Consider the following 25,342-nt stretch of genomic DNA (forward strand, 5'->3'; position numbering starts at 1 on the left):
TCCTCAGCCTAGCCTCTCCACTGAGCACAGGGCAATGGGTGAAGCTTCATAAGGCAACACTTTTTGCCTTCCCGGCAGCTGTGTCTTCTGGGGTGCAACTCTCCGGTCCCCTAATGTGACTGCCAAGTGCTCAGGCTGTGCCCTAAATTTGCCTCCTGAGTCACGTAGCTGGTTCTAGGTTGTTCCCCCTTCAGCTCTGAGGTGTAAAAGCACCCAGCTGCAACTTGGTGTCACGGATGGAGCAAGACTGCACTTCACTCATAAGAGAGAAGCAAAAATATACTTTATTGATATAGAATAGGGTGTTAACAAAGTTCAGTGCGACAGTGTTTTAACAAGATTCGATGGCAAGGTACACTTGATTATTTACTGCATAGAGGACAGGGTTAGACAAAACTGTCAGGGAGAACCTCCCGTTGAGTCATGAGGTTCGGAAAAGGATCCCCTTGCTTTCTAAACTCTTTCTCAGAGAGGAGTCTAGGTGCAGCTAGATCCAGTCCTAGTCCCAGACTTGGTCAACGGTTTATGTCTAAAGGATTATATGTGTGCAATCAATCCTTTATATCACTTGGCTAAGATTTCAAAGTTTAGCGTGCTATTAGTCACTTACCGAGGATCTGTTGCAGCAAGGAATCTCTCAACCTCGACGAGTAACCTTGAGAGGCGTCCCTGCCCAAGGGGAGATCCTGGCGTGCAGCCTGCGGCCGTGCAGGAGAGCTCCAAGGGCTCTTGGGCTGCTCACTATTTATGGGGGTAAGATGATTGACCCACAGCCATATTTGCATACCAACCACAGATTTTAGTTTCTTCGGTGGGCGCATCGCACACTAGCCCTTGGCTATTGTGTTGTTATCTGTCTCCCGAATCCACTTTGAGCCGGATGGAGCCATCATGACCAGATCGCATCCATTACGACCACCACTGGTGGTTATCACCTGAGCAGGGTTGCAGGAGATAAAGGTCAGGAGCGGGGGAAGCACACCATCACACTTTGTCCCCACACTGGCAAAATGAGGGGATGTGCTCAGGCTTGAGCAACCTATCAAGTAAATCCTGTGTTCTGGATATAGCTGGAGAAAGAGGTGACTTCCTAAATGCGATAGCCAGTCTAATGTGGTAGCAGACTCATCAAACAGGTGATATGCTTTCCCTTGAAGAAAGCACTAGGGTGTCAACCTTTATAGCATTTTAAAAACCACTGTGTTGTTTTTAATGACTCTTCAAACTAATATGTAAAATCCTTCTATCTCAAAGGCAAGAACCTTCTTACTTTGCGTCAGTGTCAGTCAATGGCTCAGGCACACCTCTAGGGGGAAGAGTTTGTCTGTCTTTCAGGTATAGTGAGAATTTTTGAGGAGGGAGTAAGAAAGGTCTTTAATTCTAGTTACAAGAACACTGGATAAACCAGGCCTCCATTTCCAGGAACTATGTTTAAAACTTAAAGTTAATGCTAATTCTAGGGGAGAAATCCAACTGCTTTGATCATGAAACAGTGTTCTGCAACCTGAAGTCTTCAGTAGCATACCAAGTTAAATTAATTTTTGTGGTCTAATATAGACTGCAAACCTTCCCTGAAACCACAGTTTTCTTTGGAAAATATATCATTGGCTGTCCTTCTCTTTCTTTCTTCCCTTTTTCTTCCTTCCTTCCTTCTTTCCTTCCTTCCTTCCTTCCTTCCTTCCTTCCTTCCTTTCTTTCTTTCTGTAGTAAGAATGCTGTTGGCAGTTTGTAACTTTTCAATTCTAGTACTATCTGAAATACAGGTTAATACTACTGAAATGCTTAAAACGATAAAAGAATTTAAATTCTCAATAAGCTAAGCTGCAAATATATTGTTCTTTCCTTCCAGCCTGAAGCCTAAAAGTGTACAGGCAGTTGGACGTATCCTACTGGGTTTTATGGGTGTGAGCTAGCACTGGTGGCTTTTCAGAAGTTCCGTATAATGTAAGCTTTTGCAAAAAGGAATGCAGTAACACTGCAATATAGTCACTCATATTAATTCCCAATGTTTTGTCTTCTGAATCAAGTGCTCTTTGGCTTGCAGGTGTCCTTCTGACAACAGCAAAATTGGATTTATCAAAGAATGTCAGTTATTTCAATTGAAGTAAGATGTTCTTATATCTCATTATTCCTCCTGGAAATAGTCAAGCAAGCTAACATGACTGTGAAACTGGTAACTCGGATGGGGGGGGTATGTGTTAGGCTGTGTGTTTTTTTTTTATTTAGGACCAAGCATGTGTTTACAGAGAGAGTCTCTTGGTAGTCCTCACCTGCTGTGCTTTGGTTTGCATAGTAGAGCGGGCTTTGAGCACGTGAACCTTTTGGCTGAACTGCAAGTCATGCTCTGGGAGTGCCCCTAATGCACTCCAGCCACAAACATACCACCAGTCCTGGGACCAGACTAAAGCTAGTCTGAAGTAACAACCGCTGAAGCACATATGGAGTGGCTGTCCGGTCCTCAGCACCAGCTGCTTTGCTCTGCAGAGGTTGTGCTACTTGCAGATGTAGACACAGACACAGGTTCCAGAAGAAAAGTGAAATTATTGAAATAGTCTTTAAATTGTCTTTAAAAAGTCTTTAAGTTGTCAAGCCCAAACTGCACAATTATGCAGGCTCTGCATACATACTAAAAACCTGGACAAATCCTACCTACGGCTTGCTGCTCTCTCTGAAAGTATTTGTGTAAGCCTGTGAATGTGTTAGCCATAGCCTCTGACTGTTATGGGACGGGAACTGGCTTTCTGCAGCTGCAAAACTGCAAATTCCACCACCGTCTGTACTGCAGATAGTGTTTGGTTAAACTCTGTAAAACTGTCCACTTTTAGCTGATAATCTTTTCAGGAGAAAGTGTTACCGTTGCTGCTCTGAGCACCAAGTTTTATCACTGACTTTTGAAATTCGCTTTTGTAGAGAGAAACGTGGTAGTGGCACCTTCTCTTTTTTCTTTTAATCCCCAGAACTATATTATTCTTCTCCCCTTGCTCCTCCCCACCTGCAACTGCAGAAGAGCTAGTTCTTGTGTGATTTATCTGGAAGCACAGAGTGGAATCTCTGTCACCCTAAGCTCACTAACAGTGACACGCTTCTGCTCTGGGAAGGGCCCTGAAAGCTTCTCATCCTGCAATTTGTGGAAAAAGTGGTCCTGTAAATTTTTGTCCTCTTGATAAATGTCTTGCTATAATTACTGAGCTTAAGGGTATTGATTTTTTAAAATGGGAATGCAGAAGACATATTAAGAAGCCCCATTAGCTGTGCTACTAGAATGAAACCTAAGACTTCACAGTGTCCTTTGCAGGATTGATGCCTGCTCCACAGACCTTCCTAAAGCGTTTCCCATGGGTGATGCTGGGACTCACTGCACTGTACCTTTGTGCACACACTGAGAACGTGGATGTAATCCTGCAGCTACTTGCCAGGTAGCATAGTATCATCTTAATGTTACTGATAAGAGTGACTTGTCTGAAGTCACAGAGGAAAAAAATTATGATCTCTATCTCATTGTGATTCTCAGGAGAGTACTCTCTGTCTGACACCTTAAACCAAAGGGAAAAAATTAAATCAGTTGAAAAGAGGTGTAGCTTGTCAGCTCTTATCCCTGCATTCTCTGTGCCTTTTGAGCTTACTTGATTGCCTTTTAGGGACATGGCTTTTAAATTTAATTAACGTGCTATTACTCTTTCCTCTATCTGACATGGAAAAGCTTGAATTAATTGAGTACTTACTAACTGAACTAGTTACAGCAAGGCATTGCTATCATCCAACGGTGTGCTCGCTGGTGTTTGCAAGAGCTGAGGATGAACTTGGGGCTCACTGGGCTGCTGCTTGCAGGCTGTAACCTCGCTACACCTGGGGGACCTGCCACCTCCAGCAGCAAGCATGAGACCTGAAAGCAAGCTTGGCTCTCTTGCTCGTGTTGCAGAGGGAAGTTGCCTCGTCTGTGCCACCTCTGCCTCCGGCACTCACTGTGTACCACACACACACACGTTTTGTGTATATGTATATAGGTGCATATATCTACGTTTTGTATGCATTTATAGGTGTATATGTATTTATCTGTACCAGGTCCAGCTGGGATGGCGTTAACTTTCTTCACAGCAGCCCCTGGGATGGTGTTACCTTTCTTCACAGCAACCTCTGTGATACTGTGCTTTGGATTTGTGGCTAAAGCAGTGTTGATAACACACAGGTGTTTTGGCTATCGGCTTGCACAGCCTCAAGTTTTTCTTTTTCCCACTCTGCCGCCCCAGCAACTAGGCCGGGGGCAGGAAAGAAGCTGGGAGGGGACAGAGCTGGGACAGCTGGCCTGAACTGGCCAAAGAGATATTCCGTGTCATATAGCACCATGCTCAGCTACAAAAGCTAAGGTAGAGGAAGAAGAGGCAGGGCTTTGGCTTCGGTGGTTTTGTCTTCCAAGGTGGCCATTGCTCAGAGACCGGGCATCCATCTGCTTGTGGGAGCTGGAGAGTGATTGCCTTTGAATTTCTTGGGGGTTTTTCTCTCTTTTATTTACTTTTTAAACTGTCTATATCTCAACTCACAAGTTTTCTTGCTTTTGCTCTTCCTGTCTTCTCCCCAGCCCCTGCAGGGGTTGGGAGTGAGCAAGCAGCTGTGTAGGTGCTTTGCTGGTGGCTGGGGTCAACCCAACACCATCCTTTTTGGCGCTCAATGTGGGGCTTGAGGAGGGGGTTGAGATAACGACGGATTTGATCGGAGCGTGTTAGACTGAATTTATAGCTGTGTGGTGGTTACTCAGCAGAGATTGCTAATGGCTGCTTTCAGCCTTTGCTGTTTGCTGTGCTGCTGTGTTTTGCCCAGGAGAACCTATGATAAAAGTGGCCTTGAGCCTGGCGTTTGGTCCCTGCACTGCTGCTGTCCCACCATTCTGGGGACTATCTTGTGGAGGCAATCGTCGATCGTGCCTTCCTCCTCTTCTCCCCAGGGGACAGGTCTTCCCGGCCGCGCTGCAATGGACCCCCGGCTTCTCAAGCACCTCTGCGCAATGGGAATGCTGACACTGCTGTGTGCCACCAGCCTGGTTTGGAAACCGGCCACTGCTGGTGAGGGTAACGACAGCATCCCCGCGGCCCACTGCCACCACCTCGGACCCCCAACCCCGTGGTCCCAGTTCGGGCCTCGGCGGTGCCTCCAGGGACCCCCCAGCGGGGGGTGAGGCCGAGGGATGTGCCCCGGGGAGGCTGATTCCTGGGTGGGAAGGGGTGCGGGAGGGCTTTGGCAAGTGCCTGTGGTGGTTTTCACCCCTGACAGTGTGGGAGTTCACACCCGAAGAGGCACGGAGGCCTGCTGAGGTGGCGGAGCACCTGAAGGCCGGTTGTCTCATCTATGCCGAGAAGAGACAGCAGCTCCTGGCGCTGTCCTGGGGCCTGGCCTACGCCTACCGGGCCCTCCTCCAGCAGCCTTCATGAGGGAAAGCCGGCCTCTGCATCCAAGCACGTGCAAACGGACATGGCGGCTGAAGCAGAGACCTGGCTGTTGGCTACCACAGAGACCCAGCTGTTGGCTACCACAGAGACCCGGCTGTCGGCTACCTCCGAGGAGAAGCAGCGGAAGCAGAGGTCCACCCCGTTGGTGAGGGAGGAGGCAGAGGGAGTGGGGCAGCCCCGGGGGGTGACAGGAGGCAGCCAGGAGGCGGAAAACGCCCGTTGCCTCTTCCCCGGCGAGGTGTGAGAGGTGCGGACAGATTTCACCCGCCAGCCGGGTGAGTGGCTTGCTGCCCGGCTGCTCCGGTGCCGAGAGATCAGGAGGGGGCCTGCCGCCCACAGCCTCCAGAGGCAGCTCCTCTGGGGCATGAAGATGTATCCCTCCAAGGAGGATCTACCAGGGGAAGTGGACCACTGTGGAGGAAGGTGGTCTACAGCAACCTGGACAACGACCAGGTCTCCAAAGACCCAGACAACGTCCGGTGCTCGCAGGCTGTGTGGCGGCAACTGGTGCGGGGCGCGATGCCGGCCTACGCCTATGCCCTGGTGCCGACGGACTGGCTGGCCGCCGAGGAGCCCACTATGGAGGAGCTGTCCTGCCAGCTCCTCTGTGCCCAGCAGAGCCTCTGTCTGCGGCACCGCCTCTGCCAGGCTGCCCCGCCACCGCCGGCAGCTCCAGCCCGAGGAGCTGTAAATAAAACAGAGAATATACAAAGAAATAAATCATAAAGCTGTGCTGGCTGCTCTTCCTGCCTCCTCCTACCCTCATAAGCTCCTTTGGAAGATATCTGTGTATGTTTTGTATGTGCATACATATACACATATATATGTACATGTATATACACATATACTTCTTTGTTTTGTATACACATATACATGTTTATGTGTATATATACATATTTACATATCCCTATATATGTTTTGCATGTACATATACATCCATATACACATTTTGCCTATTCATATACCTATATATTGTATATATTTAGGTACCTATACGTATGTGTGGTATGTATGTTTATACCTACATACGTATGTATATTTATGCATACCTACATATAGCTGTAGACATTCACATGCATGGTTTGTGTGCACATATAGATGTTTATGTACAGATATACATGTATTCCTACGCCTCTGTATGCATGCGTTCGGAACGTATGCAGGCAGGTATGTATATATGCTTTGTACGTACACACACACACACGTATTCTGATAAACACGTATTTCTCTACGTGCACCTCTGCGTCGTATGCAAGCGCACGTTCTGCGTAGGCAGAGGGGTACCACGCAGGTGCACGCGCGCGCACCTCCACGCGCGCACCCACAGCGCTCCCCCCGCGGCGGCAGCGGCCGAGGTTGGGCCGCGCCGCGTCCCCATGGCAACGGCGGGCGGCGGGCGCCCGCCTGCGGGCCGCTCTCGCCGTTTGCCGCCGGCCGGGCCGGGGCGGGGGGGGGGGCAGGTGAGAGCGGGAGGTTTTGGGGGTGCCCGGGGCGGTGGGAGCGCTGCGGGGTGGGGAGGGGGGGTGCCCCGACCAGCGGCGACGGTGTGGGAGCGGCGGGGCCGAGGGGGCTGCTGGGCGGCGGGCGGCTCCCCGGCCGGCGGTACCGGGGCCAGAGGGACCCTCAGCCTCTTGAGGAGAAACGTTGAAAGACGCACGCGAAATCTTAAATAAATGTTAATCCCGTTAACGTGCGTGTTTGTCCAGTATGTCTTGCGACCAGACCGAAAGTGTCATCAAGAAAATCGTTCGCGAAATCGGGCAAGAATGCGCCGCCCAGGGACAAACTATTTCTGAAACCTTGGTGGCGTTCATGGTAAGCGCAAATTAAATGTTTAGGGTGATTTTTTAATTATTATTTCATCTGGTTGTTTTTCTAATCACGTTCAAATTCTGTTGTGATCCGTAAAATATTAAGATAAATGTGTGTTGATAGCATATAGATCAGAAGTTTCAAACCTGGGTGCCTGTAGCTTGGCAGCTCAAACAGGTTTTAAGGCTTTTGTGAGGTAGGGGCTTAATTTTACATATGATGAATAGTTCCCCTGAAGTCGCTGACTGACACTGCTTGGGCTGAATGATGTGAAGCGAGGACATAAATCATTCCTTTGGTCTTAGAAGTCAACGAACCTCAAATGGCAGCTCCATGGCAGCCTGCCCAGGCTGGGATGGTGGCAGCTGAGGCTTTTGGGGGTGAGTTGAACTTCGAAACAGCTCAGCTTCTGATAGCCTGCATTGGGGTGTTCAGTGTAGGGTCCTAAAAACCTGAAAAAGTACTTAATTCCTCTGAAATGCTATCTATGCGAATATAAGGCCCTGAAAAGGCTGCAGGTCCTGAGTCCTGGGACCTCTTTGAACTCCAGCTCAGAGGTCTCCCTCAGTTTACTTCTAGAGGCAGATAAACGATTTTTTCTTTCTAAAGTGAAAATGAGAAATGTTCCCAAGCTTTAATAACATTTCTTCCCACTCTTTCATAAATGAACAAAAAGGCATGATGCACAAGTGAATGTTTATTGCAGCAGCTATATTTATTCTTTGACGTTTACCTCTTCCCTCTATTGTGATGGATTCTTTTGTTTGTTTCTCTGTTTAGGCTGGGCCAGGTGGTATAAATGGGCTGAATATATGAAGGAGTGGGCTTGGATCCCACTTAAACTAAAATGAAATTTAATCAATCTCAGTGTTGTCCTTGGTAGACAACTATAAGTATCCTAAAAAACATACACTTTGGCATCTCATCTTAGGATACAATGGCACCGCTGCAGAATATAGTCTGAATGCATCTGCAAAGCTGTGTTTGCAGAAAGATGGAGCTAGGTTCTTTCTTTATTGATGGTATAAGAACAGAATCAGCTCTTGGTAAACCTGTATATGAATGGTTCACGGCAGTACTGTTAGTCTGCCATTTTTTTTCTTAAAGGCGACACCATGCCTTTAAAAAATACATTGGGATCAAAAGCAATATTAATTGTAAGCATGAAAATTTTCATGGGCAAAAACCTATTGCATGTGGCTGGCAAGATACCCAGCATGCATACCAGTTGTAAACATGCACATATTTCCCTGTATGTAGAACCCTAGGAATTTTTTTATCCAAATGGTAAACGTTTATACTGATGGGTGCAACACCAACTGAGAAGTCTATAAACAGCCATGCTAGATTTTTATAAAATTTTACTTTGAAAAATATTTTTCCAGGAAATTTTTAAAAGAGCTATATTTAAATATTTCTCTGCAAAGTTTGCATCACAAATAGACTTTCTTTTTCCACTTATGTCTGAGAACTGAGATTGAAACTGGCAACACATGTGAAATGAAGTAACTTTGTTTCATTATCAAAGATTGAATTGGAAAAAAAGAATAGTCAAGAAATATTGACTGCATCTCAGATTTTTCAGAAAAAAAAAGGTTAGTTGCAAAGAGTATATGTTGAGATGTAAATTAATAGCTTTCTTTTGGCAATCTAGGTGAAAGCTGTTGTTTTAGATCCAAGAAATGACTTTAATGTGGATCGAATCCTTACAAACAAAGATGTGCAAAATCTTATCCAGGTAATTCTGACATGATGTTGAAAGTCAGTACTTATCTAAGACTATAGCATTATTTGCTACCTGTCCTGTAACTAAAATGCCATTTTGTTTTGATATGAACACTTTCAAAATTTTAATGATACTTTATTCTCATGGTTCTGTACCTAAAGACTGGACTATGTGTTTCCTCATGTAAAAAAAATGCCTTATACTTCATAGTGTTCACAGTATGTCAAGAGAGTGGTAGGGAGGGGGCTCTACTGCTGTTGTGAAACGTGTAGCATAGTCACTGTCAGTTCAGATGTTTCCCCTGTGATGAGAAAGAACTCACTTCTCTGTCTCTCTTCTTAGCTCTGTGTTACCAGGCTGCTTGACACAACAAACCCATCCCTGAGCACAATTAAGATGCAAGTTTACTTTGATACAAACTATGCAAACCGAGGTAATTTCAATATAAATAAATGTTTTCATAGAAGAAGTTGATGCTGAGTTTAGGGTTTAATATCCCTCTCTGTAGGGCTAATAATGATTCCTGTTAGATAACTGCTGGCAGTAAAGCAAAATAGAAATCCCTGGAGAAATGTACTATATACGAGTATGGTGTTTCATTATGGATATAGTAGGGAAAAATGTACATTAGATTTAAGAGTACACTCACCTCATCCTGTCTGAGAGATTTAGTGAATGTTATGTATTAGATAGCTTGAGAATAATTATGTTTTCAGATGCAGTGGCTAGCTGCCTTCAGCAAGAAAAACTTGCACTGCACCTGTGTATCTGAAAGAGAACCAGTACCCAGAACTGCACTCATGTATCTGAAAGAGAATTTGATGTTTTATCAATATCCCTAACTGAGATGAGCAATCTTGAACAATCAGTTACAGTTTTAACCAAGTATGTTTTGGTCTCATCAGTGGTAACTTCATATGGTCTGAGAATGGGAATATGGAAGAAAAATTAAATGAAATGGGGAGAATGTCTCTGCTGTAACTTCAGACCTCAATGGGACAGTGAGGGCTGGCTGGGACACAGAAGACACAGAACAAGAGTAGACAAAAAGTAAACATTTCTGTGTGAGGAGGTCATGAAAATGTTTTCTTGTTAGCATTAAAACCAAAAATTAGCAAAACTAGAAAGCTGCTCCAAAGTATTCTGGACTCAGTAAACTCAGTAAGCTCAATAAGTCCAGTAAGATTCAGAGACCCTGAGTAGTGGTCAGATCTGGGCACGTAACTTCAGGTGTGCATGAAATATGTGTGTGTGTTAGGTCCTACTGCAGTCAGGGGAGTCCAGAGAGCCAGAGACTAGCTGCTTAATTTGGCCTGAATAGTTCTCTGGACTCTACTGACTGGTGTTAATCATGCTAATTATGTTAATGTTTAACTCCACTGTTGTTAATTGTAATGGTATGGTACCTTGAACATCTCTTCCACATATCTGTGCTTCAAAAACCTTAAGTTGGTGCTCTGACTGTGGAAATTACTTTCACCCTCTGTATAACCCAAATTCCAAATAATTCAGATAGTATTTTCTAACAATCCTTCTTTCCTAGCTGAATTACTCAGCGAGCAGCACCGTGTCCTGGAGGAAAGGCTGGCTCCTGTGGTCAGAGATATTACAGACAGTCGTCCTTGTCTGCAAGAAGAAATGGAGAATATATATCGAAAGATAGTTAGCTACGTGCTGCTGAGGTCTGGCCTGGGATCCCCAACAGATATTGAGGTTGTCAGGGAGGTAACAGGTCAGTAAACTCCCAGCTGTGAAATTGGGCTTTTCTTATTAAAAAATAAAATTTTACCTTCTCTTTGCTGCTCTTTAGATACAGATGTGGTAAACTATGATGAACGCTTACTACCCAAACTGTCACTGCTCAGCCTTGAAGTCTAAATTTGCCATGGATTTGCTACTTTTTGCAGTTGTTCAGGAGAGGGTATTTTTGCTTGTTTAATGATTTTCTGTTCCCTCACATTGAGAGTTTTCTCACCCTTTGTAATGCTTGTAGCTGCCCTGCAGAGTGTATTCCCCCAGACAGAGATGATTACTTTCATCTCACTCAGTAAGAAGAACAAAGAGCAACAGCTGAAAAATCTTGCCATGCTAGTCACAGGAATTCGGTTGTACAACAAGGAATGCAGGAAAGGAGGAAGCAGCATTGATGACTGTAAGTAGACAACTGCATTTGGGCTGTGTGTTCCCAATTAATTCTTCCTGGCCTTCTTCACTAGGGTGGCTCCAATAATATCCCGTCTCTCTAGATAAACAGCTTTGACTCAGAGTCTGTAAACCTGAAGGAAAAGTACATATTTGGTATTTAAGTATAGGTTTCCATGTAGGCTACTTCTTTTTAGCTAAGAGGGAGTCCTATACGGTTGATGTGGAAGGATTATATGTATTAACTTCATGCACTAATTTACCTCATGATAACTTTCCCCTGATCCCTTGCCATTAAGTGAATTAAATATGTAATGTTTGCCTTTAAAAGCACTTAATTAAAATCTTGAAAGGACACTGTCAATCCAATTACAATTTTCTGTTGCATATGTGTAATGAGAAGTTATAAAAGGTGCTGGGGCATTATCGGTATTCTGATAATTTAGAGTAACCTGTTCAGATTCTTAACATGTTCTCAAAAATCTTTTGCATTTTGAATCCTTGCCAGTGGAAATGTTTTTGTGAATATGCATGTAGTATTGTAGCTCAGTGTGGAGACTTCTTTGTAAGAAAGGTCTGCAGCCCAGTTTTAGAGGAAACTGAGAAATGAAAATTGTGCATATTGCCTGAAGTCTCTCAGGAAACCCATGTCAGTAGTATCAACTGAACTGCATCTACTATAAAGCAAGTTTTCTCACAGTCCTTGACTTGGCTGTGTGTGATATTTCCACACCTGTAATTCTGACTGTTTGGAACCACTTGACTAGTAAGATACAGTGGTTGGATCTCGTATGCAAGCATTTGGAAATGCATGAATATAAGGACAAAATTTAGAAATGTTATTGGAAGTCTTCTTTGCTCAAATACTGCACTGTAATCTTTTGCTAATGATTTAAATAATTCTTTTTATATGTATCTCATATTTATTCTGTATAAACAGTGCCAGCCATTCTGAATGAAGCCATTCCGTCAGCTACACGGACTGTTGATGGAGGTCTTAATACTTGCCATATGCTAGCCCACCGGTACACAGCTCTGTTGGAATCTATGCAGGAAGACCAACACAGACATACACGGCTTAGTACTTTTAAATTAAAAGAAGCACTGTTCAATGTGAGACAATATGAGGCCTTCCTTTGCATCCTTCTGGTGAGATACCATCATGTTATATCCTGTGGGTTTTTATTGCAGATGGAATGTCTTCAAGTTACCTATTTGTACAGGACAGAAATACAAGAAAAAATATTCAGAAATAAATGAAATAAGATTTATCTCAATCTATGAGAACCTACATCATCTGTCATGCTGAACTTGGTACATAACTGGCTGGGTTTGGCTACTGTCAGGTAAAACACAAAATGAATTAATTGTTTGCTGCAATGCGACTGTGCTTCCATTTCATTTCTGGAGGTTTCCTTTTTTGGTTTAATTTCATTAACAAAAGACTAAAAAAGTAGGACTTTTTTCTTGCTTGCATATTGATAGTCACTCTGCCCCAAAAGGCATGAGAGAAAAAATCTCATTTAATCCATAAATCACCTCAGTTTTAGTCTGCAGACATCCCCAACACATATGGAGTCATCAGAAGTCTTTGAAGAATACGATTTAAAGTCTTTAAACTTGTTTTGTTTATGAAGACCTTTTCATTTGTCTTTTGAGAAACTGCAGGATTTTATTAGTTTTTCCTGTATATCATAAAGCTTGGAAAAATATTTATCTTTTAAATTTTTTTCAGTTTTCTTCATTATAAAAATGTAGAGGTTTTCTATAAAAATTACTAGTATATGATTGACAGAAGCACCTGGTTTTATGCCTGAACACTTAAGGAAAAATGTATTTTGTGGAAAGTTAGGGTGCATTTCGTTCCTTAAAACAGTTGTCTGAAAACAGTTGAATGAAGAGATGCAAGCAGATACTTATTACCAAATGCTTGATTTTTTAACTGTCATACTTCCTACCTGAAGTAAGTTCTCTTTCCAGTCTGATGCAATTACAAGTGCTCAAGAAGTTGAAAAGATGAATGTGCAGTTTGCAGCAACAATGGAGCAGCTGAAAAACACAGTGCAGAATAAGGTTTCCATAGATACCAAAGAAGTTTTTGTAAGTATTTTGAATGGGAAACCTATTTCTGCTTAATTGTAAAAAAATTGTAAAATATTACAAAATACTTTACCAGTGTATTTATGTATAGTTTGTGTTAAGAAAAAGGCTACATTATTTTCTCTCTACTATAGCAGCATCTGTGATTTTTGAAGGGGCAATTAAACTAAAAGACTTGATCTCAAGGTAAAAGAAAAGCAAGGTACAAAGAGGAGGAGAAAGAATTAAATGGTATTTTACTGTAAGCGTAGAGTCATTTGTCAGTATCTGTAGATTTACAGTGATATTTTCCTGGTTTGTGTAAATATTCTCCTGTTTCTTGCAGAAATAGTAAGAACACAATGATGACAGATAACAGCACATCAAGAGTGTGATTCTCTTAAAGTCCTTTCAGATAGCAATTCCTGTAATTACAGTATGACTCCTTGATATGATTTTTCTAAAGAAATCAGGTTTCTGTGATGGGGGTTTCAGCCTCTTTGTCCCTCCCAATAGCTTCTGCACCTGTTGGCCAGTTTCAGTCAAATTTGTGAGAGTCCGGAGATCTCGAAATATGTCATTTTCTGCAAGTTTTGTGAAAAACAAGCAACTAGAGAGACACAGTTAGAGCCCTCCTAAGATCGAGTCTGAAATGGGAATGCCACAATTACCTGCTGGTTTGTGTGCTGTCTGGCCAGTGAGCAGCCATGTACCTCTGCATGATTGATGTTCTGTACTGTTTCACCCTTAGTTGAGAGCTACAGGACGTGGGAGGGAGGTGTTGGAGGAAGAGGGAATGAGTGATGCAAACTGCAGGTATTGTGAAGGAGGGTGCTCGATGACCCTGTGAAAACCTGGGATTGTTATGATGGCATGGTGTAAAGGAAATGGGAGAGAAATATGTCAGAAACCAGCTTCATTTAATTTGCTTTTCATGGAAGAGCTCATTATTTTGTGTGATGTCTGTCATTTTAATTCCTTGTAGTTAGCTGTTGAACTAGCATGCAGTTCATCCATATGTTAGGTTATATTTCATCCTTTTAAACAAATAATTAGAAAGCAAAATAAAGTCTACTATGGAGGAAGGAGGAAGGAAGATCATGCCCCCACCACCTACTCAGAATATTTTTTACACTTCCTGTAAGGGCATCTGAGCTGGAAACTCATGGGAACGGCACTTGAACTGAGGTACATCTCAGATGTGATCTGACACTTCAGTTTATGTGTGCTTGTGATTTTATAAGCCAGATGTTCTCATTTGGAGAACATTTTCTCCTGTCGTCCAGCTGCTCAAAGCAGTTTTTTCTCTTCTTCTGTATCTTCGTGGGGCTTAAGTGACTGATACACGTTACCCTTTTCCCTAGAAGCTGTCTGCTGTTGTCTGCTTCCTTCCTAGTTTTTCTTCTCTCTTCAGGTTGGTTAGTTGTTTTCTCTTCTCTGCTGAAGACAGAACATATAATGTCTTTTGATTTCAGGTCTTTTGCAGGTAGAGATTCCTCTGCCTTTTTTAATAGTTTTCTATTAAACACACTTTTTAAATAGTTCTTCTTGTCTTGTTCTCAGCTAGTTGCTGAGAAGCTTCCTCTACAAATGTAGAGAATCAGGGCATTCTGCCTTTTAAAAACCATAGGATAAGGCCTATATTTGTGGTAAACATTTGTTTTAGGAAACAGAGTAGATTTCATTAATATTCTTTGTTTATTTTAGTAAGAATGATTTTGATCTCGCTGCCCTTCCTTTAGTTTCTTCCGTTTTTGTAACCATAACATTTCCACAGTGTTAGTGATGCAGATGAATTCCAGAGCTGACTCAGTTGGCTGTTCTTATAATAATATTGTTAACGTGAATAAAATATAATGTTGTTAGCATCCATTTCAGATTTGTTGAATCTCTTCCCGTAAACGCTCTGTGTGTTTAGATGTAACAGGGCACATTTTATGTCACTGTCATTGAAATCAGCATTTATACTCAAAGCTCGTAGGCTTCTGTATGTGTGTACACCTGTATGTCAGCATCGCTGCTGGGAATGGCAGCTTCCAGTTTTGTCCTGAACCTCATACCACTCTGCAGAAGCTTGCACACCATTAATTTGACACACATGATGGCTTGGGGGCTGTGGTACTAAGTCACTCTGGAAGCAGGGCAGACAAAATAACAAAGCCTGATAGTTTGTACGTATAGGTGTGGTTTTACTTCATTTGGTAGTTAACCAGGTGCATTTCTTCTGGTCCCTCTTATTCCTGTACACCTTATTTTCAGTTATAAAACTGTATTGTCAGTGAAGCGCTCAATTCCAAGCATGGTCTCAGAGTAACATATTGGGGAAAGGCTTTGGAGTAAAATGTAGAAAAGTACCATTCTGGCCCATGGGCATACATGCTGGACGTACGTGCTTTGGGCATACATGATGGGAGCTCCTCTTACAATGCCCAGGAGTTCCCCTGGAATTTCTGGATGCTGAAGGCCTTGGAGATCAGCCCCGCTTTGTTCATATCAGGGATTGTTGTGCATGGCACTTGAGTTACGCTGCAGATGTAAAACAAATCTGGATTTCAGATAATTTTCTTTATTTTCTAGCCTCTCTTTGTTGCACTTTCTAACCTCTGGACCGGCTTTCAGGATGAGATACTACTGCTAAGCTTCCTCACAAATATGACTAACAATCTCCAACAGTTCTCGGAAATCCAATCACAGCTTTTTCCTGAGGAAGTGCTAACGTCTCTTCTGGAAGGAGTGACTGTGAAAAGTGATGAGGAAAGGATAAGAGAAACCATGGGTACTGAAAGTTACTACTTTTTTGTTTTCTTTAATTTTCCAAAATTTTGTGGTTTGAATTTTATTTACAGAAGGTGCTACACATTGATTTTTTTAATAACCAGAATTTGCACAGTAAATGAAAATGAGTCTTGAAGTGTGTGGATTTATTTTTCATGTAGTGTAGTTTGGGCTTTTATTTTTATATATAAAATTAAAATATACCTACTAGATACAAACATACCTTATAAAAATGGCAGAATGGTCAGTGAATAATATTTCTACATTTTTTTGACATTTCTCAAGGTTTTTAATGTCTTTTTATACCTTTCAGAACTTCTGAAATGGAGGGAGGAATAAAAAAGCTAATTTAATGGGGCTTTGGTTACCAGAAGTATTTGTAAGATGGTATCCCTAGTAACCAAGTTGTACTCCAGGGGATTTGTAATGCATGAGTGGGTGAAAACAAAATAGAAGAATAAGATATTACCTTCCTGTTGCCATCCCCTGTTCCAAAGAAAACTAATGCTACTAAAGAAGGCTTCTGCAGGACTGATTTTTCAGTAGGATCTCTCTTAAGGCAGGCCTAAAGTTTGGCTTTTGGGATCTTGGCACTGCAGGTCATCCTGTGAAGAGCGCAGTAATCCGGTCATCCTGTGACATTATTCTATTTTAAACATCTGATGTTTTGTTACTGAAATCCTTCCTTTGTTAAACCTTTTCTTAGGAATCAGAGTGAATGTTTCTGATTTCAAGAACCAAGAATGGCTTTTTCCAGAGACTACTGATAATTTTGACCAGTTGCTAATCCAGTACCATGGTTTCTGTGCACATGCAATTGGTGTGAAAGGCTTCACCCTCCCAGGTATGCTTTGTAGTTAGGTCTTTTCCATACTTTCTGTGTACACAAATACTAGTGAAAATGTAAAGACATGTTCTGAATGCATCCTCTTACATCAAAGCTGGAGTACTGTATTTTCATGCTTGTAATTTTCACCTCAGATAACTTATTTCCACTGTTAAAGTATTTTTCTTTTAAAAATACACAAATAAACTGCCCTAAATAGAAGGTAGGAGGGCTTCAAGAGAAAGTAGGCATGAGCAAGCAGAGGCAGAACAAGATGGGATACATGAATGTTTCCTCCTGCTATATGTGCATCTGTGTAACCTACACAGGCTTGTTTATTGTTGTTAATGTGTTTTAATACAGGCATAAGAAAACGGTCATTCCTTCTATTTTGTGTATCTGTCTGTTGCAAACAGACCTACTCATGCCTACATCATCTGTATATTTAAACAGTGGATATAAAGTACCAAAAATCTTCTCTGAAAAGAATGCAAAAATGCACTTGATTAAGTCAACTAATCGTGGGAATTTTTTTTGTTGTTGTTCTAGGGTCATTTGTCTTGAAAGCAAGCCTTATTTCAGCTACCCCATTAGTTCATGTTTTCTGTCTCCCTATCCTTTATAGAACTCATCCATATAGAACTTTCTTAAACCTACAGGAGGTTGGGAGGAAAATACTGCCATTTCTTGGCAGTATTAAAAAAATAGATACTTCAACGGCAATGTAAATTACTTACACTTATGTAGTATTGCATATGAGAACAGCTGTCCTGGGTTGGACTGCAGGTCTCTCTAGCCTGTATCCAATTTCTGGATGTGGTCAGTCATGAACACTTGAAGATTATGAGAAATCAAGTAGGAATGATCATTCCTTAATTATATCCTTCCCTGTTGTAGCAGTCAGTGGTTATGGGATTTCCTCAGATAAATGTTGTGCCTGTACCTTTCTGTTGAATAATCCTTGACAGAGGTTTTTCATTTATCTAAGTGCTTTTTGAATCCATTTAGAGTTTGCCATGGGATATTCTTATTGTCAAAGAGTCCCACAATTATAATTATATATACTATGAAAAGGTACCTCTCTTTGAGATGGTTTTAAGCTCTGGCTTGATAATTTCATCAAGGACCTGATAGCCTTTCTATTAGGAAAATTAGAAAATAGTAATTTTATATTGCACATAATTCATGGTTTTATAACCCCATATCATATTATTTCTCTTCAGTTGCTTCTTTTTAATGCTGAAGAGGCCTCTTTCTTTAACCCCTCCTTCTGTGAAAGGTATCCAAGCCTCTGATCACTCCCAACTCCCTTCTTTTTACTTTTTCTTACTCTGTTGTGTTGGAACAAAATGTAGTACTACAAATGTAGCATATAGGTTGTTATAGTGTTGTTTTTTTCTCTCCTTCTGTTTGCATCCTAATAATTCCTGACATTCTTTTTGCTTTTTTGATTGCCACTCAGTAGTGCCATTTAGTATTTTCAAGGCACTATCTGTGATGATTCTAGGTCTTTCCTAGGCAATGACAGCTGAAGCAGAGCCTGTCACTGTCCTTGAGCTCAATTTGTGTTTTCCTATATAAGTTATTTGGCCTTTAAAGACATTTTCTCTGTTAATTTATTGTCCAGCTTGTCAGCTGCTTCATCTGCTTCTTCAGTTAATTTCAGTGTTATGCCCTTTGGTATAAATGGACTGCTGATCTGCAATCAAATATTTGCTGGAGATTATAGGGGAAACATTTGTGGATATGGGCAATGTTTTCTTATGCCTTTGCTGTAGGTGTTTTATCTGTTGTTCTTCTGACAGACATGCACTAAGGCATGCTGGATGTGAACTGATCAAAAGCAGTTGTACTGCCTTAACAAAATAGGCTTTTCTATTTTTAAAAAGCTTACTTTCAGGGATTTATTCTGATTTCGTAAAAAAAGGAAGTGAAACTGACTTGAAGGAAACACAGAATCTTGTGTACCACAGACAAATGTCTTTGGTATTGCATATCATACTGTTTGCTATTTTATTTTGTGGGGTTTGTTTTGGGGTTTTTTAGGAAATCCTGCTATTGGAATTTTGAAGCACAAAGAGAGATGTTATGTTTTCAGTTCCAAAGAAGCTGCATACTTCTTTGCTCAAGATCCAGATAAGTTCATTCAACTGAATGTAGAAAAAGCAAAAGAACACGCAGAGCTAATTCAACTGCTCAAGCTTCGTCATCAGTTTGAATACCTTGCTCCATATGCACAGGTACAGATTGCCCATGCCTCTTGTTGGGTCACTGGTTGGTCTGTCCTTTCTAGAACATAAAGAGAATAGATAATACCCATCTTTAGAAAACAAGTATAATCACCTGCCTATCACACAGAATGTCTGAAGGTCTATCTTTTCCAGGTCTTCAGGGTGTTGATAAGAAACATTTTCCCTTAATGTTGTTCTCACCTTATCTCTTCATAGGAGAATATGTAGAGCCAAAGGACTGTGGCAGCAGTAAAAGCTGTTCGTCCTTAGCCTAGGAAGATCACGTATGATGTTTCTTTTCCTCATTTTTGCAAAAGTAGCTTAAGGGACAGTCAATAAATGCAATAGAAGATAAGCTAGCTACCATATTACCTGGAGCTTTAGCTCAGCAGTTCATCAGTATGTGCTGGATGAGGATGTAGTGATATCTGGGGACAGGAATTATAGAATATATTACAAAATGAAAGGGCATTTATTAATAATGAATGCGACAGTGACAACAGTGCTACCACGTGAAATCCAAAGACTTGGTTTGGATTCATAGACATTCTCTGTGATACATTGTGAATTCTAGGTCCCTAGCAATACAAAGGATGTAGTCTTGAACTGGCCCTTGGTGAGAAAGATACGGTTTATAACCTGGCTCTGGCGGAGATGTAAGCACTTCTCCTGATTATGATTTGTGATTTGTAGTCGATTCATAAAGATAAACTGAGGTCCCTGCATAATAAAATACGGGTGGTGGTGGTGGGATCCCCTTTTATCAAAATCCAATGATTAAAGCACTCACCTGGGATGTGGAAGTCTGAAATTCAGCTGTGGCCTCTGCCTAAAGGGGTTTCTGTCAGAAATTAAATCCATCAAATACTTAATGGTTTCCTCTTTTTTAGCAGGGGCAGGGGGAGCAAAAATATTTTTAATGTAAAAATCATTATCCACTTGCGGTTTGCAAGTTTGCAGGTTTTCATCTGCTTTTAAGAAGTAGTATATCCATACGCTGTTTTTCATAGATGTCTGTACTCTTCTCATTAATGCCTTGTTTGGTTTTGTTTTTTTTTTCATCCAGGCCAGAAATGCTGACAAATGTTTGATGAAACCAACCACAAAATGTGACAGCAGTACTCAAACTGATACTCATATCTTGCCTCCAACTATTGTGTCGTCCTATGAATGGAATGAATGGGAACTGAGAAGGAAAGCTATAAAATTGGTTTGTATTGTTATTACCAGATTTTCATTATTGGATAACAAAGTACAGAATAAGTTATTGTAAACTTTTGTTCCTTGCAACATAAGTCTAACCTTATTCAAAGATGCACACTTCTGTTACAACTGGCTCAATTTTTTTTTTCCAGGTATTTTCTCTCCGTATTTCTAGACTTTCTTATTCTCCCACTTTTTCCATATTTTTCCCCAATTTTTTGAGCAGTGCTTCCACTGCCATGTCCATTCATTCCAAAGTTTTCATTTGCCTTCTTTAAGTAATAAGAGTTTGTTGATTAGCATTGAATTTTTAAGTTGTTTCTCTACACTCAAATAAATTTAAAGTTTGAAGATATTGCTATATACTTTCTTTGTAAAAAAAAGTTGCAGGAAGGTTTGGGTCAGGCAAAACTTTGTTGCAAGTTGAGCAATTTATATTAATATTCATCACCATGAAGTAAGAAGAGGAAAAATGTAGTAACTGGCAGACAGAATGGTTAGGAATACCTTTGGATGTGTTTGACCCTGCAGAAGCTTTCTTTGAGCTAACTTATCCATCCTTGAAAGGTATCAAAGCATGAGGCCTTTTTTTTTGTCCTTTTTTTTTGCATAATGAAATATTTTTCATTTTATCCTGACTCTTCATGTTTGCTAAAACCAATTGTGCTTTTTTGGAAAAAAAAAAAAAAAATCCCTCTTTCATGTAGGACCAATCCAGAGAGGTAAGAAACAGAGCGAGTAGGTTTTGTGTTGTATATATAATCCAGAGGACATGTTTGTTATACTACCATGATGATCCCTGATGGATTGGAAATCACAGTCTGTCCACAGAAGGTTAGCCATGTACATAAAAGCTTTTAAAGTAACAGTATATATTTTAAAAGCTTCTTTCTATGGTTTGCCAGCACATGCAGTTGTCAAGGTATAGCACCTGATTTTCACTATTCAGTCAAAATGAACTTCTGAGTACAGGGAATATTGCAGTTACCAATATCAACTGGACACAGAATACTGCAGGGTTGATTATTTTTTTCTGCAAACAGATGCACTACGGAGGCCTGTGTTCTACTGTGCAGCCTGTTTCCTTTCTGCTGTTCTTTTTGCCATGAAATCTCCAACATTATAAGAGGAAAACAAAATTTTGGACTGAGAAGTCTTGCCAGTGTTAACTGGCTTATAAAGGATTCTAAGTAATAGTTGTTACTGAGGTATATAAAGAAGCCAATTAGGTTTACAAGAGGCCTAGCTAAAAGCCTCCTTTGCTTCTGTAATGGACAAAAGTACATAAATAAATGTAAGATGTGGTCAGTGGTTTCTCTTTAGCGTAAGCAAAGGTGGATGTTTTCCAATAGCTGAGCATGAAGACCATTCACAAGCAAATTTGTAGCTCATTAATTTGAAATATTTAGAGAAAGTACTTTAAAATACTAAGGGTGTTGTAGCCTCAGCTGTCCATACGGGAGATTAGTGATGCTGGGTTGAAACAAAAAATCCCAGATGCATGCAGAAGTGTTTTGTCTACAGTGACTATGCTGAATTTGTAATATGGAGGTGATACAATGTTTAGAATCCAAGTGCTAAAATAACAGAAATAGCTTACCGATGCATCTGTGAATTGATACTTTTAGGGGAGCATCAGACATATTTGTGGGTTTTGTTAGAGGATGAGCTCAGACGCCTTGGCTTTTTTTTCTGTTGTTCATACTTAGCCAGAAAACTTGCAGTGATAGGAAGTGTTAAAATATAAGTTTGTTAGAACACCTATTTGATGTTAGAAGTAAAATTTTCAGTGCACATTTGTTTTCTGTGCAAGCATAGTTCCTTGCAATAGCATACATTCAGTTTTCAAGAGGGATAAACTTAACAGAGAAACAGTATCTCATGCCTGCTCTTGTTGTGTCCTTAAAACCCTCAGAAAAAAAGACTAAAATATTGTCTTTCTTTCCATGCCATCTCTTCTGTAAATTCCTTATTGTTCTTTTCTGTATTTTCCTTGATGACACTGTGCATAAGATTCAGTTGTAGATTAAGATATCAAAATGTGTCTACATATAGGTGCTTCAACTTCCATTCCAGTTGATAGAGACCTAGCTAGTGGCGTCTGGAACATATTTTGACTCACGCTGATACGCACACCGAATTTGGCCAACTTCATCACTCTCCAGCTTCCACTGACTCCAGTCTGTGCTGACTGGACTGGACTCCAGGGACTTTCTCACTTACATGTAGGGGTTTGGATCCGACCACATGAGCCTGGATTTTGTATGTTTCGATGACAACATTATGTCGTATGATTTACAGCATTTTTACATCATTGCTGACATAGAAGGCTTACTGGAATAAGGAACATTTTGTTGTTTCAAGTGCTGACTTTGTAATATTAACTTTGTGAGAAGTGGTTTTGTTGTGCAGTTTCTGTGATTAAACAGAGCTTTAATGATAAATTACCTTACCTTTCGCCCCTTGCCAAGGGGTTAATAAGCAATGTTTTGAAAGAAGGCATTTTTTCCCTTTTACCTGGTACTTTGTGACACCAACACCTAAACCTTATTACATTTGGTTTGAAACCAGACAAAGGCTTAATCCTGTAGTTTGGTTATCCACAATGTTTGGGATCCTCAAGCTTGTTTCAGATGCCCAAAGCAATTTATCTGCCTGCCATCCCATCCAGTGTGCTTTCAGACTGATTGAAATTTAATTTGAAGTGCTGGAAAAGCTTAACATGAAAACAACATTTTATTCTCACAAAATAAAGGCTCCAGCATTTCACGAAATTTGAAGCACAGTGACCAAAGGAAAACAGGAAAGCAGTAAGAGGCTGAGTTAAAATTGTGTGGGCTACATACAGTGCTGGTCACACATCCTGTTAGGTCAGGAGGTATCAAATCACAGTTGCAACCGTGTATTGACAGTAGGGTGTGAGCCATGTTCCAGGTTTGTGAAGCCCATAGATGTAAAATATACAAACACACCTAAGTACACACAAGTGCTAAAACGTTCAAACAAAATTTTGCTTAATCTGATTCTTTTTGTGTCTTTAGGCCAATTTGCGCCGCAAATTAACTCACGCCATGCAGACTGATCTCAGCTATATGAGAAGAGAGAACTCCACCCAAGTGTACTTGCCAAAAGATGTTAGCACCCAGACTAAACGTGACAACTCAAGCAATGTACCCAGACCACAGATTTTCTTGGAAGGTCTCCGAGGAGGATCATCTCCTACTACTCATATGGTCGAAGTAGACTTAACAAGAGCAGTAGATGAAGCCTAAGTGAAAGTGAGAAACGTAAAGATATATATTGAATGTATATATAAAAATCCCTGCATATATCTGAATTAAGATACAAAAGATTTTACTGTGTCTGTTGATTCCAGGAGCAGTTGATTTATTTCATTTACCTTATCTGTTGGGGCTGCTGACTGGCATTAAGTGATAGAAATGATAAGCCTGAAACACCCAGATTTTAAAAAGCAATTTAGAATCAAGATGTTCCCCAAAGACTTTAACTTAAACTAACATTTAAATGTGTAGTATGTGTTCTGGGATTTTCTTGAGGTTTTAATACAATGATTGCTTGCTGAAACACTGTCCTTAAGAGCCATATCTTTGGTACGTGAAAAGGATAATGTAAGACATATAGCCTTTATGAGATACGGGGCCAATGCTGCAGCTCCTACGAGGCATAATTCCCATTGGTGTGAAACAAAACTGATCCCAAGAGCCACCCGAATGTCACAGCTCCACCCTTAGAGCAGAATCGTCAAGAAGGTGAAATTAGCAAAGTGTGATCAGTCTGGGTCCTTGGGCCTGTCCATTTGCGCTGTCGTTATCCCAAGCGTCTTTGCAGGGTAATACGCGTTACAAGTGTAGGCCAAGGCAGGGAGGTCGAGAGGAGGGAATCTAGCTTGGATGGCTTTTAGGTCTCTATTCATTGGCTAAACAGCGTGCTGGCTGAACACTGGAAACCATAGGAACTTGACCTCAGGGCACCTTTTTGAAAGCTCTGTTTCACTTGTGCTTGAAAAACTAAAGCACAACAGGAAAAGGTTTTTAGCTTTATTTCATTGTGGCAGTGAAATGTGTGCCAGGTCTGATCAACGCAACTGCAGCTAGTATTTCTGTTTGTGACCACCTGAATCATTTGACCTTTAAGATGAAACATCTTCTCAAGTGGAAGGAGAGGGTACTTTAAAACGGAGCTACTTTTCACAACAACAAAGAGCTCCACAAATTATTATCGGCAAAAAGTCCAGGTGCACAACTGTGATTGCCATAGGGTCTACTAAGGTTTCTAGGTCTCTTTTTTGGTCAGGTGCAGCGTGGTGCAGCACGGTTTCCTGGCTCATTGTTACGCAAGCTTGTGACAATGAAGCTTGAAGGTTCAAGCTACTGGGTGATTTTTTGGTGGCATTGTGCAGGACAGCATTCTCTTTTTGTTTAACTGTCTCCAAGGTTATCTGGCTTCACTTTTTAAGGTTATACAGCTGGGACAAATCCACAAGGCATTATTAAAAAAAAAAGGAGCAGGAGGGGAGCGCAGAAAAAAACATAGCTAAATGGTTTCCACTAGGTGATTTTCTCTGTTGTGAAAAGAAACTAATCAGTAGCAGCCAGATGTGCTGCTCTGCCATGATTTTCAATAAGCTGGCACTGATTTTTAGATTTATTAATAAAAACATGAATGCTATTACCAGCTGCAGCTCTTTTTATTATTTCAGAGAAAATAGCCTGTTGCTGCTTTCTTAAATACTTTTTGTTCTTGTGATCTCCATTTTATCATCATTTGCTTTGAACCTTTATGTGGAAGTTATTACTTTTAACCAACCAACTGGTATTTTAAGAATACATAAATACATTTATTTAAAAGAAAACTGGTAAGTGAAAATCCCTTTTATCCCACTTACTCTTTTCCACTTGGAGAAGCTACCGCAGTATTGTAAAATACTGGGGAATACAACTGTAATCTCAGTTTTGGCACGGCAGAAACATCTCAGTACGTAAGAGCTTACTACTGGCAATGAGAAATACACGTGTGAGATTCCTGGGTGTTTACTACCAGTAAAATAGCTCAGAAAAAAAGGAAAAGTTACTTTTCAAAATGGCTT

General features: G+C 41.0%; 1 protein-coding gene across 1 annotated transcript; it reads left to right on the forward strand.

The window, feature by feature from the left end:
• The first annotated feature begins 5,463 nt into the window (after positions 1–5,463).
• CFAP206 (cilia and flagella associated protein 206) lies at positions 5,464–24,908 on the forward strand. Its single transcript, XM_075497156.1, has 14 exons — positions 5,464–5,586; positions 5,781–6,128; positions 7,164–7,256; positions 8,908–8,991; positions 9,322–9,412; positions 10,523–10,711; positions 10,973–11,131; positions 12,062–12,270; positions 13,102–13,221; positions 15,778–15,976; positions 16,682–16,819; positions 18,848–19,041; positions 20,099–20,242; positions 23,277–24,908. The coding sequence occupies exons 1-14, from the start codon at positions 5,464–5,466 to the stop codon at positions 23,505–23,507; spliced, it is 2,322 nt and encodes a 773-aa protein (XP_075353271.1). The 3' UTR covers positions 23,508–24,908.
• Positions 24,909–25,342: the final 434 nt, after the last annotated feature.

The sequence above is a fragment of the Mycteria americana genome, chromosome 3 (genome assembly GCF_035582795.1).
Source record: "Mycteria americana isolate JAX WOST 10 ecotype Jacksonville Zoo and Gardens chromosome 3, USCA_MyAme_1.0, whole genome shotgun sequence".
Classification (NCBI taxonomy): Eukaryota; Metazoa; Chordata; class Aves; order Ciconiiformes; family Ciconiidae; genus Mycteria; species Mycteria americana.